General features: G+C 51.9%; 1 protein-coding gene and 1 pseudogene across 7 annotated transcripts in view; one reads left to right on the forward strand and one right to left on the reverse strand.

Annotated features, from left to right (window-relative positions):
- The window catches only part of NRG2 (neuregulin 2), a gene marked incomplete at its 5' end in the record, with an annotated part of 180151 nt that overhangs the window by 32793 nt on the left and 134858 nt on the right, over positions 1–12500 (reverse strand). For all 6 annotated transcript variants that reach the window (XM_081230487.1, XM_081230486.1, XM_081230485.1 and 3 more), the window contains one exon: positions 4132–4303. In XM_081230487.1, coding sequence (XP_081086613.1) covers positions 4132–4303 — 172 coding nt within the window. The remainder of the gene's footprint in view (positions 1–4131; positions 4304–12500) is intronic.
- On the forward strand, positions 1520–2060 carry LOC308615645 (large ribosomal subunit protein uL22-like; annotated as a pseudogene). The gene has a single exon. The product of its transcript is annotated as a large ribosomal subunit protein uL22-like (transcript).

Consider the following 12500-nt stretch of genomic DNA (forward strand, 5'->3'; position numbering starts at 1 on the left):
GGCAGAAGGGAGCACTGGGAGGGCCACAGTGCAAGCTGCAGTGTGGGCAGAAGGAAAGAGAAGATTTTGCCGGAAAGGAGACTCCCGCCCCTAACTGCTAGCCCCCATGCCAGGTGAAGTATGTGTCTAGAGGCGGCAGCTCTCTGAGTCACAACATGGGAATCAGAAGTTCTCCATCATGGCCCCTCCTCCAACCCATCGCCTCACTGCAGGGAGCCCAGGGGCATGACGGGTGGAGCAAGGCAGTTTCAGAAATGCAGTAGATGGGACAAGGTCCTGACAGGAAGGGGGCAGAGGCACACTTCAGGCTCTCAGGGGTCCTTAGTACCCAGGAGGAGACCCAGATGATACGACCAGGCCGTTTCAGGACTGGGTGACCCATTTGTCTGATGACACTGAGGCTTGACCAGGACAGTAACTTGCTCAAAGGCCAACCCAAAGGGTGTCCTGCCCAGTCCTAATGTCACCGTGCACCCAGGAGAGGAGAGCTAGTCCTGCAAGATCCTCATCAATTCACACCGGAAGTAGACCTCCTCTGCCAGGAGAGAGGGTGTGTCTGGGCGGTGGTCTTGGAGGCTCTCATGCTGGGAGAGACAGCCCCCCAACCATGCCATGAAGCCGTGTCTAAGGCACTGTGGGAGGAGATGGTGAGAGCTTGCTGGAGGGCTCAGGAGTGTGACCCAGAGGATGTGACATTTAAGCCGGGCCTTGGAGAATTTTGCAGAGGACAAGGTGAGAGGAGGGGAGCGGGCACTGCCAGCACAGAGAACAGTCTGGGCCCAAGTCCAGGGGTCAGGAGCACCGAGGTGTAGGGGAACAGCAAGGCGGTGAGTTACAGGCCAGGAAGGGGAGCGTCAGAAGGGCCCCAAGACCTAGGCTGTCCTGGCATACTGCAGGCTCTCGAGATCTGTCAAGCAAATGAATGAATGATCAGATATGTGCCCTGTTAGAAAGATCATTCCCTGTCAGAGTCACAGGGGTCAGTGACTCTGTGGACCCCTCGAATTGCAAGCAAAACCAGGTGTATAAAGCGCATGTTTTCTGAAGCAAGGGTCAAGGCCTTTACCAGATTCCCCACTAGAAGCTAGACTAGAAACTCTGTGAAGGTGGGGACCATGTCTGCTCCGATCCTTGGTGCATCTCCAGCCTCTGATAGAGTGCCTGGCACACAACTGTTGCTCAGCACATGTATGTTAGATACAGAAATGAATTCACAAAGGGGCCTGTGGCCCAGAAGAGGTGGGGTGTGGTCAAGAGTGAGACCGTGGAGGAAAAGAGGCTAAAGGCAGGGAGAGCAGAAGTGGGCAGGGAGAAGGGTGCCCCCTTCCAGAGGTGGGGTATCCACCTGGAGGGGACAGCATGGGGGCAGGTGCTGGCCAGCGGGCAGTCTGGTTCGGCCACAGCTGAGAGGAGAGCACAAGGGGCAAGGCGGAGAGGCTAGACTGGGCCATTCTGGGTTAGAGAGATGTCTGTGGAGCTTTTCCGGTAAGCAGCCTGAGGTGACTTCTAAAAATTCACTATTGACCCAGAAAACCCCACAAAAATCATGCAAATCATAGAGGTTCAAGTCTTCGTGTTCACTTTAAGAACACTAGTGAAACTGCCCAGGCCATTAAGGGTATGCATATCTGAAAAGCCACCAAGTATCTGAAGGATGTCACTTTACAGAAGTAACCTGTGCCATTCCATCATTACAATGGTGGAGCTGGTAGGTGTGCCCAGGCCAAACAGGGGGGCTGGAAGCAGGGTCGGTGGCCCAAAAAGAGTGCTGAATTTTTACTGCACCTGCTCAAAAATGCAGAGAGTAATGCTGAACTTAAGGGCTTAGATGTAGATTCTCTGGTCATTGAGCACATCCAGGGGAACAAAGTCCCCAAGATGCAGCGCAGGACTTACAGAATTCATGGTCGGATCAACCCATACATGATCTCTCCCTGCCACATTGAGATGATTCTTACTGAAAAAGAACAGATTGTTCCTAAACCAGATGAGGAGGTTGCACAGAAGAAAAGGATATCCAGAAGAAACTGAAGAAACAAAAACTTCCTGCCTGGAAATAAATGCTGCAAAAAATAAAAAGCAAAAAAAAAAAAAAAAAAAAAGAGATCTGTGGGGTATCTCTGGGATGGTAACTAAGTGTTTACCTGGCAGCATGGGTCTGGAAAAAGAAAGGCCATCAAACTAGAGATGGAGGCTTGGGGGTCATCAAATATAAGAGGGTGAAATCACCTACCGGTGGAGAGGGGAGAAGAGTGAAGCCCCGAACACAGCAAAGTCCCAGCATTCATGACGCCTGACAGAGGGTGCTCAGAGGCACAAGAGGACCAGCAGGAGGACCACAGGGGCAAGGAAGCAGGTGGCACCCATGCCAAAGGCTGCTGAGAGGCCTGGCAGCTGGGAAACTCTGAGGTCACAGGGTCTGTCAAGAGCCACAGCTGCGGAGAGAGTTGGGGTTGTATTTACAGGGCAGATTCCTGCAGAGCAAAGAGGAGTGGAGGATGAGCTGTGTAGAGTCAGTGGGCGTGAAACTCCCTCCACGTGGTGATGGAGGGAAGGAGCAAGATGGGGCAACAGCCGGAGGAGGAACGGGAGGCGGCAACGTGGAGGGAAAGCTTTTAGAGAGGTGATGTTAGCAGTTTGTCGGGGGAAAGAGAGAGAGAGGCTGAAGTCACCAAATAAAGGAGTTTGTTGGTGGCACAAGGGCTCTGTGTGTGCAGGAGGATGTGGGTGAGTGTGAGGGCCACGTGCGGATCAGGAATGGGGATGAGGATGGGCCGTGTTGTGGACCGTTTGAGAGTAATGCGGCCGGCAAGGAGCACCCCGTCTCCTGACTTCTGCTGTCTCAGTGAAGTAGGGGGAAGGGGAGACGGGGCCCCCAAAGCTGTAGAAGCCTGTCCACTCCTCTCTCCAGCTCAGAGCCAGGCTTGGCGGGGAAGGGGTGAGGTGGCCTCAGAAGGTGAGCTTGATGGGCAACCTGTAGACTGGTGACACCCCAGACCCCCCTGCTAAGTTCCCTTAGGAAGCAGTGTTTTTTCAGCCATAAACCTTTGATCTGCACCAAATCCTCTTAAATTACTTTCTGTTTTCTGCCTGGACCACTTTCCAGGGTGACCAGTCCTGTCTTTGCTCCCCGTTCTCACAAAGAGGGTCAGAAAACTGGAAGCCCTGCCCAGACCCCTGACCCCCACCTCCTCTTTCACAGATTTCGGAGACTAAGGCCTGAGGGCAGGACCCATCCGGTCACCCAGCGAACCAGGAGCAGCCTGAGCCCGACCCCTTTTCCATCACTTTCTGTTGTCGGACAGGTTGGAGGGTCCTCTAAAATCATCTTCATTTGCATTTTGCAGGGGTGAGGAGGAAATGATAGCTCCTCTGGAGGGGCAGGAAAGGCTGGGGTGTGCCTCAGCCAGAGAGGGAAGTCCACAGGGCCCTCAGGGCCCGCAGAGCAGAGGTCAGGCTTGTCCTGCCTTCTCACAGCCCCTCAGGAGAGAGGTGAGGGGCTGCCCTTGGACTTTTGGCTTCTCTGGTGCCCGGAGCCCCCGGTCTGGCCAATCCAAGATGGAAGAGAGGCCACCTTCCACAGCCCAGAGACCCTAGAGCTTCAGATTCTCTTCCCTGGAGCACTGACTCAAAGACTAAAGTCAATTTCCATGTCACGGGGGAACTGTCTGAGATACAGACTCCTCCGACACCAGTCAAAGACATGTGCCTTTCCCTTACCTGGCTGTCTGCCCAGTGACAGCTTGCTGAGCCGAGGAACCAGCCCATCATCACACGTGCCCTCCCAGACACATTCTAGAGTCAGGGTCCTTCACCAAAAACTGCCCAATGGTGGGCTTTCCGACCCTGTGGCAGGTCCTTTGAGAAGTTTTATGCACAAGATGGGACTCCACAGTTAAAGCTGACTTGGACAATCAAATTGCCTTCAACCATCCAGGGACATTAATTAAGCAGGTACCGACGTCTGCAAGACGCTGGGGCGGCATCACCAGAGGGGCTGGAGCTGCAAGGAGAAACTGGTTCCACGGGTGGATCTGGGGGCACAGCCCTGGGCTCTTCCCGGCTCAGGCCCTTCCTTCTGAGGAAGGATGGGGGGGTGGCTGGGTGGATGGAGGGAGGGATGTCGCTCACCTGCCATTGCCGTACTTGATGCGAATGTCGCGGCTGCGGTTGAGCTCCTTGCCGTCCTTGAACCAGCGGTAGGAGGGCTGGGGGTTACCGGCTGCTGTCTCACACTTCAGTGATTGCTTCTCACCCACCTGTCCCGTCTGGCTCTTCATCTTCTTCAGCTTGGGCCGTGTGGCTGTGGGGATACAAGGCAGGACGTGAGCGTGTTGGTGGTGGGGCAGCACCAAGCATGCGCAGCAGAGGAAGGGTCACTGTCCCTGGGGGGTGGGGTAGAGGGTGAGCCTGGGGAGCCACCCCTCCTGGTGTCGTTTCCTAGTTCAAATCAACAAGCCTTCACAGAGGGTCTGCGATGATGTCAGTGTGGGTACGCCTATGGAGAGTTTTCCTTCATGCCTGGAATGGTACTCAGAGCTTGATACACATTAGCTGATGAAAATCACCCTGTGAATTCACTGCAATGATTAAACCCATTTACAGATGGGGAAAACTGAGGCTCAGAGTGGTGAAGTCGCTTCCCCAAGGGGCTGGAACTGGAATTCAAACCCAGGTCTCCTTGACTTCAGTGCTCATGATTTAATTCCTGTCCCAGACCCCCAGGCCTAGGCTGGGCCCAGAGGACACAAGTGGACCAAAATGACAGACACAGCTCCTGCCCTCAGGAAGTTCAGTCTAGCAGAGGAGCTGGAACCTGGCATTGACATCACAGCGTGGTTTATGGAGGCCTGGGGGTGCTGAAGCCCAGAGGGTGTCCCCAGTCCAGGTTGGGGGAGGAGCTAACTCAGCTGAGAGCTAAAGGACGGGGGAGCTAGAAGGGAGGGAGGTGGTCCAGGCTGTGGTTTATCAGAATCGCACGTGGTCAGCAAGGTGAGCTGCCCTGAATGGGTGAAGTGGTGTGGCTGTGTGGGGGATGGGGCCTGGGGCTACACTGGTGGGCATAGGGCTGCAGGGCTGCAAATGCCAAGCTAGGAGGCTTCTCCCATTTTTCTTGAACACCATTCTGTTTCCACCTGCCCTGGTCTCCCATGTTTCATCTCCTTGCCCCCCTCCCTCTAACAACCCAAATAAAGAAAAGGAAAAAGTACTCTGTTCTTAGGACAGTGATGGCAAGTCCATGCTCCCTGCTGGGGTGTGTGATAATTTCCACTGGGACAGCCCTGTAAAGGATACCCAGTGCCTTTGTGTGTGCTCTCATTTGGTCACCAAGCTCTGTAAGGCAAGTGCCATGCTGACTTAAAGGGTGAAGATGAGACTCAGGTTAAGAAACTTGGCCAAGGTCACCCAGCCAGGCGGCCACAGAGCCCAGGTATCTGGATTTGCAGTGTGTCAGGCTTGTAGCAGGCCGGTGTCTCCTTTGCAGCCTCAATGGCTCTCTTTGAGGAACAGAGAAACTGGTTGAAGGGAGGGTCTGCTGGGGCCAGAGAGTTGTCTGGGGACTGACTGACCCTGTCTAGGCCATTGGTTCTTCCCCCACCAGTTCAGAGTCACAGCTCGAGCTGGCTCTGGATAAAGACAGGTGAGAGGGCCTGGCTACAGGGGCCCCTCACTGAACCTAACCCTGGGCTGCTGCTTTTAGTAGGGAGGAGATGAGTGTGGGGTACAGGGGCAGAGGGAGCACGGAGAGAAAGTGCTCCCGAAGCCTTAGAAAATATAGTCCATAGATTCAAAAAAACGGTGCTTGTGAAATGATTTTGTTCATTTTAGAAAATTCGAAAATACAAATGGATAAAAGAAAATAAAATCATCCATTATCCTAGTACTTACAAGTATTTAAAACACACACACACACACACACACGCACCTACACATCTATTTTTAAACAAAGTGGGATCAGTGCCAGTAACATGTTTCTTTCATGTAATGAAACACTGTAAGCCTTTCACCTTGGCATTAAGTATTAATAACATTTTGCAAACTGACTTCTATAGGACAGGCATATCCAGAAAGAGGATAATAGACACTACTTAAGAAAACGGTTCCAGGGCCTCCCTGGTGGCGCAGTGGTTGAGAGTCCGCCTGCGGATGCAGGGGATACGGGTTCGTGCCCCAGTCTGGGAGGATCCCATATGCCGCGGAGCGGCTGGGCCCGTGAGCCATGGCCACTGGGCCTGCGCGTCCGGAGCCTGTGCTCCGCAACGGGAGAGGCCACGACAGTGAGAGGCCCGCATACCGCAAAAAGAAAAAAAAAAAAAAAAAAAAAAAAGAAAACGGTTCCATGAGCAAATCAGTTTGGGAAACATGTGGGTAAACATTAAAGAAGTATCTTCATTGACTTCAGTATGATTCCCCAAGTAAGGGTCTTGGAGCTTTTTTGGGAAACCCTTGACTTTATTTCCTTGAAATGCTATTATCTGGAATAAGTTCTATAACATAACAACTTATGTGTGTATATATTTATAGATATATAAATATTTTAATAGAGAATATATTCACATGATTCAAAATTCAAGAAGTGAAAAGGGGTATATGGCTTAAAAAACAGATCTCCCTCTAACTTCTGACCAAGGCCACACAGTTGCCTTTCTAGAACGCAATCAATTTTATCAGTTCCTTTTACATCCTTTCAGAGACCTTTTAAGCATAAACAAAAACCCCTAGTATTTACACACACATTTTTCCCTATAGCACCATTTTCAGGGTTGCATAATATTCCTGAATGGGTGAATCAGAACTTATGTAACCAATTCCTATTGTGGAGCATTCAGCATACATTCTCCCCTGCCTCACCACACCCCATCACAGACAAGCCCAGAGGAACACCCCTGCAGCTTCATCCAGTGTATATATCCAGTGCACATCAACCTTTGCACATATCCAGTGTATACTGCTGCACGGGCAGTGAGGCTCCTGACTCAGACTGCCTGTATTCAAACCCAGGCTTTGCTATTTGTTAGTTCTGTGTCCTCAGGCTATTGCCTTAATCCTTCTGTGCCTCAGCTTCCTCATCTGTAAAACACAGGTGATAAAAACAGCTCCTACCTCATGGGATGATGACTGAGGATTATATGAGATAAGGGGTGTACAGCCTGGCACGCACAGAGCATTTAATAAAGGTTAGCTATTACTGTTATTATTATCCACATTTATTTCCTAAGGCAATCTTCCTAAAAGTGGAATCGCTGCACCAGAAAGGTGTGCAATCTTCCTCAGCTTTACACGTTGCCAAACTGCGTTCTGGAAAGGTTGCACCAATTTGTACTCCCACCAGTGAACGATGGGGCCTGTTTTTTCCACACCCTCACCAACATGAGGTATTATCATGTATTTAACCACTGCCAATTAGCTAGGCAAAAGATAACGCCTCTTTGCTGTTTTCATTTGCACTTATTTGATTCCTGGTGAGGCTGACGCTTTTCATAAGTGTATTGGCTCATTGTATTTCTTCTTTTTGAATTGCCTGTTCTTGTCTGTACTCTTGTTTTTCTATTGGGTGCTCATCTTCTTACTGATCTGTAAGAGTTCTTTATAAATAGTAAGGCTATTCACCTTTTGCTACAGTGTTTTTCCCCAATTACCTGCTTCTTACGTTTTTAAATGCTGGTTTATTGTTTTGGGGTTGTTTTTTTTTTGGACACTCGGAGGTTTTATGTGTATCAACCTATCAATCTGTGGGACTTTCTGGAACTTCATTATTCTAGTGTGATTGAAGCCCTGCCTCAGCATCCTTCTCCCTTACCTACACCCCACCGTCCTCTGTCTGCTTGTTCTCAGGGCCCAGTCACTCCTTATCAATAGTTATCTACCCTAGATGCTAATGAGAACCATATGGGAAGCTTTAAAAAGTGTGTCAGGGGCTTCCCTGGTGGCACAGAGGTGGAGAGTCCGCCTGCCGATGCAGGGGACACGGGTTCGTGCCCCGGTCTGGGAAGATGTCACATGCCGCGGAGCGGCTGGGCCCGTGAGCCGTGGCTGCTGAGCCTGCGCGTCCGGAGCCTGTGCTCCGCGGGGGGAGAGGCCACAACAGTGAGAGGCCCGCGTACCGAAAAAAAAAAAAAAGTGTGTCAGTGCCAGGGACGTTGTTCTGGACATTCTGAAGCAGGACCTGTGAGGATGGGTCCAGGTATGTGGGTTTTAAAAACATATAATAAATATGTAACATACTCTAGGCAAGAGCACGTATTGTAAGTGTAGAGCTTGACAGCTGGCTGCAAGCTGAACACATCTTCACAGGTGGCTTTGCTCCAAGATTGGGTTGACACCCAGTGATCTAACCTCTTGGTCACCTGGTGACCTGCAACTAGGCTCCGCCCCCTCCTCGTGAACTGGGGACACAGAGAGCTCTTCTCAAGTTCTAAGGTGCCTCCTTCCCCTGCTTGGAGAGTGTTGACCTTCCCTGAAGTTCTGAGGTGAGGGAGACCCCTGACCCCACCCTCCCCAACCCAGGCCCCCTTCCTCCCAATGAGCCAGGGCGGGGGTGGCAGAATACCTGGTGGGAGGAGGTGGTGCTTCCTGACAAGTCCTGGCGCCCTGTGCCCTGAGCCCGAGGCCACTGCTTAATGGTGGTGGTAATGGTTACACAGAGACTGACCCAGAAACAGCAGACACGACCCCAGTTCAGAGGGCCCGAGGAACTGGGGGCTTCAAGGTCGTTTCCTGCCACCAATGGGAAACCCAGGACAGCATTTCAGATCACAAGGAGCCACCCCATCTAGTGAGAACCTTGTGTGACCTGACCCGAGTGACAGTCCACTCACTTCAGAACAACCCCATCCAGTTCACTTTTTCCCCATTCATTCACCCTACTATATGCCAGACACTGTTCCAGGCCCTGAGTGTGCAGTGGTGAACAAGGCAGATAAACTTCCTGCTCTTGGGAGCCTGCATCAGAGTGAGGAGAGTAGATAATAGCAAACAATCTCAGGAAATATGAGGCAGTAATAAGCTCCTGGATAAAGGCCTTGAGGGGTGAATGAGCTTGGTGAGTTCAAGGGATAAAAGAGGCCCAGGTGGCTAGAAGATTCTGGAAGGCAGGGGAGCCTGGAGAAGTAGGCCCAGGTGACTGACATGAGGCTGTGTGAGCTAGGACGAAAAGTCCGGGTTTGTTTTGCCTCCCCCCGCCACTTTTTATGTGCTTACTAGAAAATTTTAAATTACATACGTGGATCGCATTATATTCCTGTTAGACGGCACTGGGCTAAAGGATGATAATAAAAACAACCATACATTTCAATCATGCTGTGTTCTTTACGAAGAGTCGTCTTTTCTGTCTCTTGACAGTTCCTCACGAGCATCATCTGAGATACTGAAAGCCTATGTCTCCTGCTCTAGCAGCATCCAGTCCTGGTCCCTGTTCACAGATATCTTAGTTCACAGCTCTTTGAAAGCCAAGGATGTGTGCTTTGAAAAGGAATGGGACCCCGCGAACAAGCTGAATTTTTTACTTCAAGCAAGTCTCTTGGGGAGAGGGGCGGCAGCCCAGGAAGAACACCCCGCAGGTGGCACTGGGAACATTGCCCAGAGGACCTCTGTACCCTCACTCCTGGGCCTGGAGCCCTGTCAGGCTTTCTGCAGTGAGGAGTGTGGACAACCTGCGCAAGACGGCCCTGGAGTTTTGTAGATGTGATGGGAGGTATCAGAGGCTTATAAGTCGGGGAATGACTTGATCTTACTTTACTTTCTGCATTTTAAGCTCGTTCTTATCCTGAGCCACCATTGCTTCTCCCACTGCATCCCACTGGATTCAGTACCAGACCCTGGGAACACCTGGGACAAGGCTAAGAGGCTGCTGACACAGCAGACCTTTGAGGAGCTGAAGATAGAGCTTACCAGCCCTCAGACATGAGTGGGCCAGCTCTAGCCCCAGCCTGGGCACCATCTCTGAGCCAGGTCCAGTATTGCCTGGGTCACTTTTATAGCCCAGGGCCCAGAATGCAATGCTAGTGTGAGGTATGGAGACCACTGTACCGTGTCCCTAGAGTGTCTTGGGGTCAGAGCTGAACCAAGCAGAGAAACAGTCTTCCGGGGTGGATGGGATCTGTCAGGACAAGAGCTGAAGCAACCCAGTGGGTAGGCTCTCACCCCCTAGTCAGTCAACCTGTGTTTACTGAGTGCTACTATGTGCCAGGTCCTGTGCTGTCCCAGACAGAAATGATCTAGCCCCGTATGGAGCAACCACTCCTACCCACCAAGGAGCTTAGCTTGTTCCTCTCTGTTATCGTTTTGTTACATAAGAAATACATTTTTGTTGTAGAAAAATTGCACAATGTGGGCTTCCCTGGTGGCGCAGTGGTTAAGAATCTGCCTGCCAATGCAGGGGACACGGCTTCGAGCCCTGGTCTGGGAAGATCCCACAAACCGTGGAGCAACTAAGCCCGTGCGCCACAACTACCGAGCCTGTTCCCTAGAGCCTGTGAGCCACAACTACTGAGCCCACGTGCCACAACTACTGAAGCCCGCGTGTCTAGAGCCCATGCTCAGCAACAAGAGAAGCCACCGCAATGAGAAGCCCGCACACCACAACGAAGAGTAGCCCTGGCTTGCCACAACTAGAGAAAGCCTGCGTGCAGCAACGAAGACCCAACTCAGCCAAAGATTAAATAAATAAATAAATAAATGTATTTTTAAAAAATTGCACAGTGCAAGTAAGGAAAAAGAAAAGCACATTTAAATCCATTCAATTACCACCAGAGAGAAAACCACTGTCAACATTTTCAAATATTTCCTGCAAGACTCTTCTCTTGAAAACGTTTTATAGCCTACTTTTCTTGGTTAACATAAAGACATTTCCCCAAATCTAGAAACACAGATCTAAATCATTTTAAAGGCTGCATAATATTCTGTTGTTCAGAGGAATTTGTTCGGTCGTCTCCAACGTTCTGCTAATGTTAACAATACGGCCATAAACTTGTCTATAAATTCAGCTTTGCAGCCAAAGGGAGGGCTCACAGTCCTGAGGGTCGGTGCTTATTTCCCCACACAGAGAGGGGACCCTAAAAGTCCAGCACACAGGAGAGCAGACAGACGAGAGGCATCAGGTAGAAGCAAGAGGGCTTCCCTGGTGGCGCAGTGGTTGAGAGCCCGCCTGCCGATGCAGGGGACACGGGTTCGTGCCCCGGTCTGGGAAGACCCCACATGCCGCGGAGCGGCTGGGCCCGTGAGCCATGGCCACTGAGCCTGCGCATCCGGAGCCTGTGCTCTGCAACGGGAGAGGCCACAACAGTGAGAGGCCGAGAGGCCCGCGTACCGCAAAAAAACAAAAAAAAAAAAAAAAAGAAGGGGGTGGAGATTCCCAATACCCTGCTTCCCCGGGGCTGCTGCTTCCCCCCGGGTGCGGGGGCAGACAGCAAGTTGATGGCCTAGGTGGCCCTAGGGTGTTGTAATCAGCCCGTCCTTCACCACCTCTAGTGTCTCCTCAGACCAAGCCCTGTCTACTGAGCTCCCATCCTCCTTGAGAGGTCACTTCGTCCTGTTCCCGTCCCAGTCCTGCTGCTTAGGGCCCACCTAAGCAGCAGGACTAGGGCTCTCTGGAGTAGGGGTGTGGGCGTGTGGGGAGAGCTGTTTTGGAAGCTTTCTAACAACAAGAGGAAAGTCTCTCAGGGATGACCCAGGTCTCCGCAAAAAGATCTCCCTTGATAAGGGATCCCGTAAAACCTTAAGACACATCTCAGTTGCCACGAGTCGGGCCATATGGTTAATCTGGGGGCTTCTGCTTTCTCATCACCCGATGCCAAGCCAGGGCACCTGGCCCGCATCTGTGTGGCAGGGAATCCCCAGAAAGCACCTCACTGAAGAGAGCAACAACAGTAAGAACAACCAGGGCTGCTCCTTTCCCACATCCCAGCCCCGAGGCCAGGCAGTACCGCTGCTGCCAGCAACTTGACCTCATTCCTCTCGGCAGTGGGCGGTGGGTGCGGAGCCTGCAGAGATCTGAGAGCAAGACAGACGCCTGGGGCAGGGCCAGGCAGCCCAGCCAGGCGGACCAGGCCCGGCCTCCCTCCCGACAACCAGGGCGCAGGGGCAGCGGACTCCTAAAAGGGTTAATGGTCCTCACCTCATGACTCAGGCTGAGCAGTCCCCTTTGCAGGGCAACACCTGGAGACAATGCGGCCAGCCTGCCTGGCATCAAAGTCTCCCACTGTCCTGCTGCTGATGGGCTGTGGGCCAGCCCCCTCCCCACCCTTCCCCCACCCAGAAAGTGACCGTGAGCTATGGGAGGTTAATTACAGACTCCAAGTTCAAATGAGAAAGAAAGAAGAAACAACAACAACTAAAAACACAGCTGGTTTAAGTGAGCACAGAGGGCCTACTCTGAAACCGGCCTTCAGGTGTCCTCCCGGGAGCCTGCGGAAAAGCCATTTGATACGCACAGGCCAGGCCTCCCAAAGGGAGTGTGTCCCTGCTGGGCCTCTTGGCTTTCCCTGAGCCACCTTTCCTCA

This window comes from Mesoplodon bidens (genome assembly GCF_964165515.1).
Source record: "Mesoplodon bidens genome assembly, chromosome: 4".
Taxonomy (NCBI): domain Eukaryota; kingdom Metazoa; phylum Chordata; class Mammalia; order Artiodactyla; family Ziphiidae; genus Mesoplodon; species Mesoplodon bidens.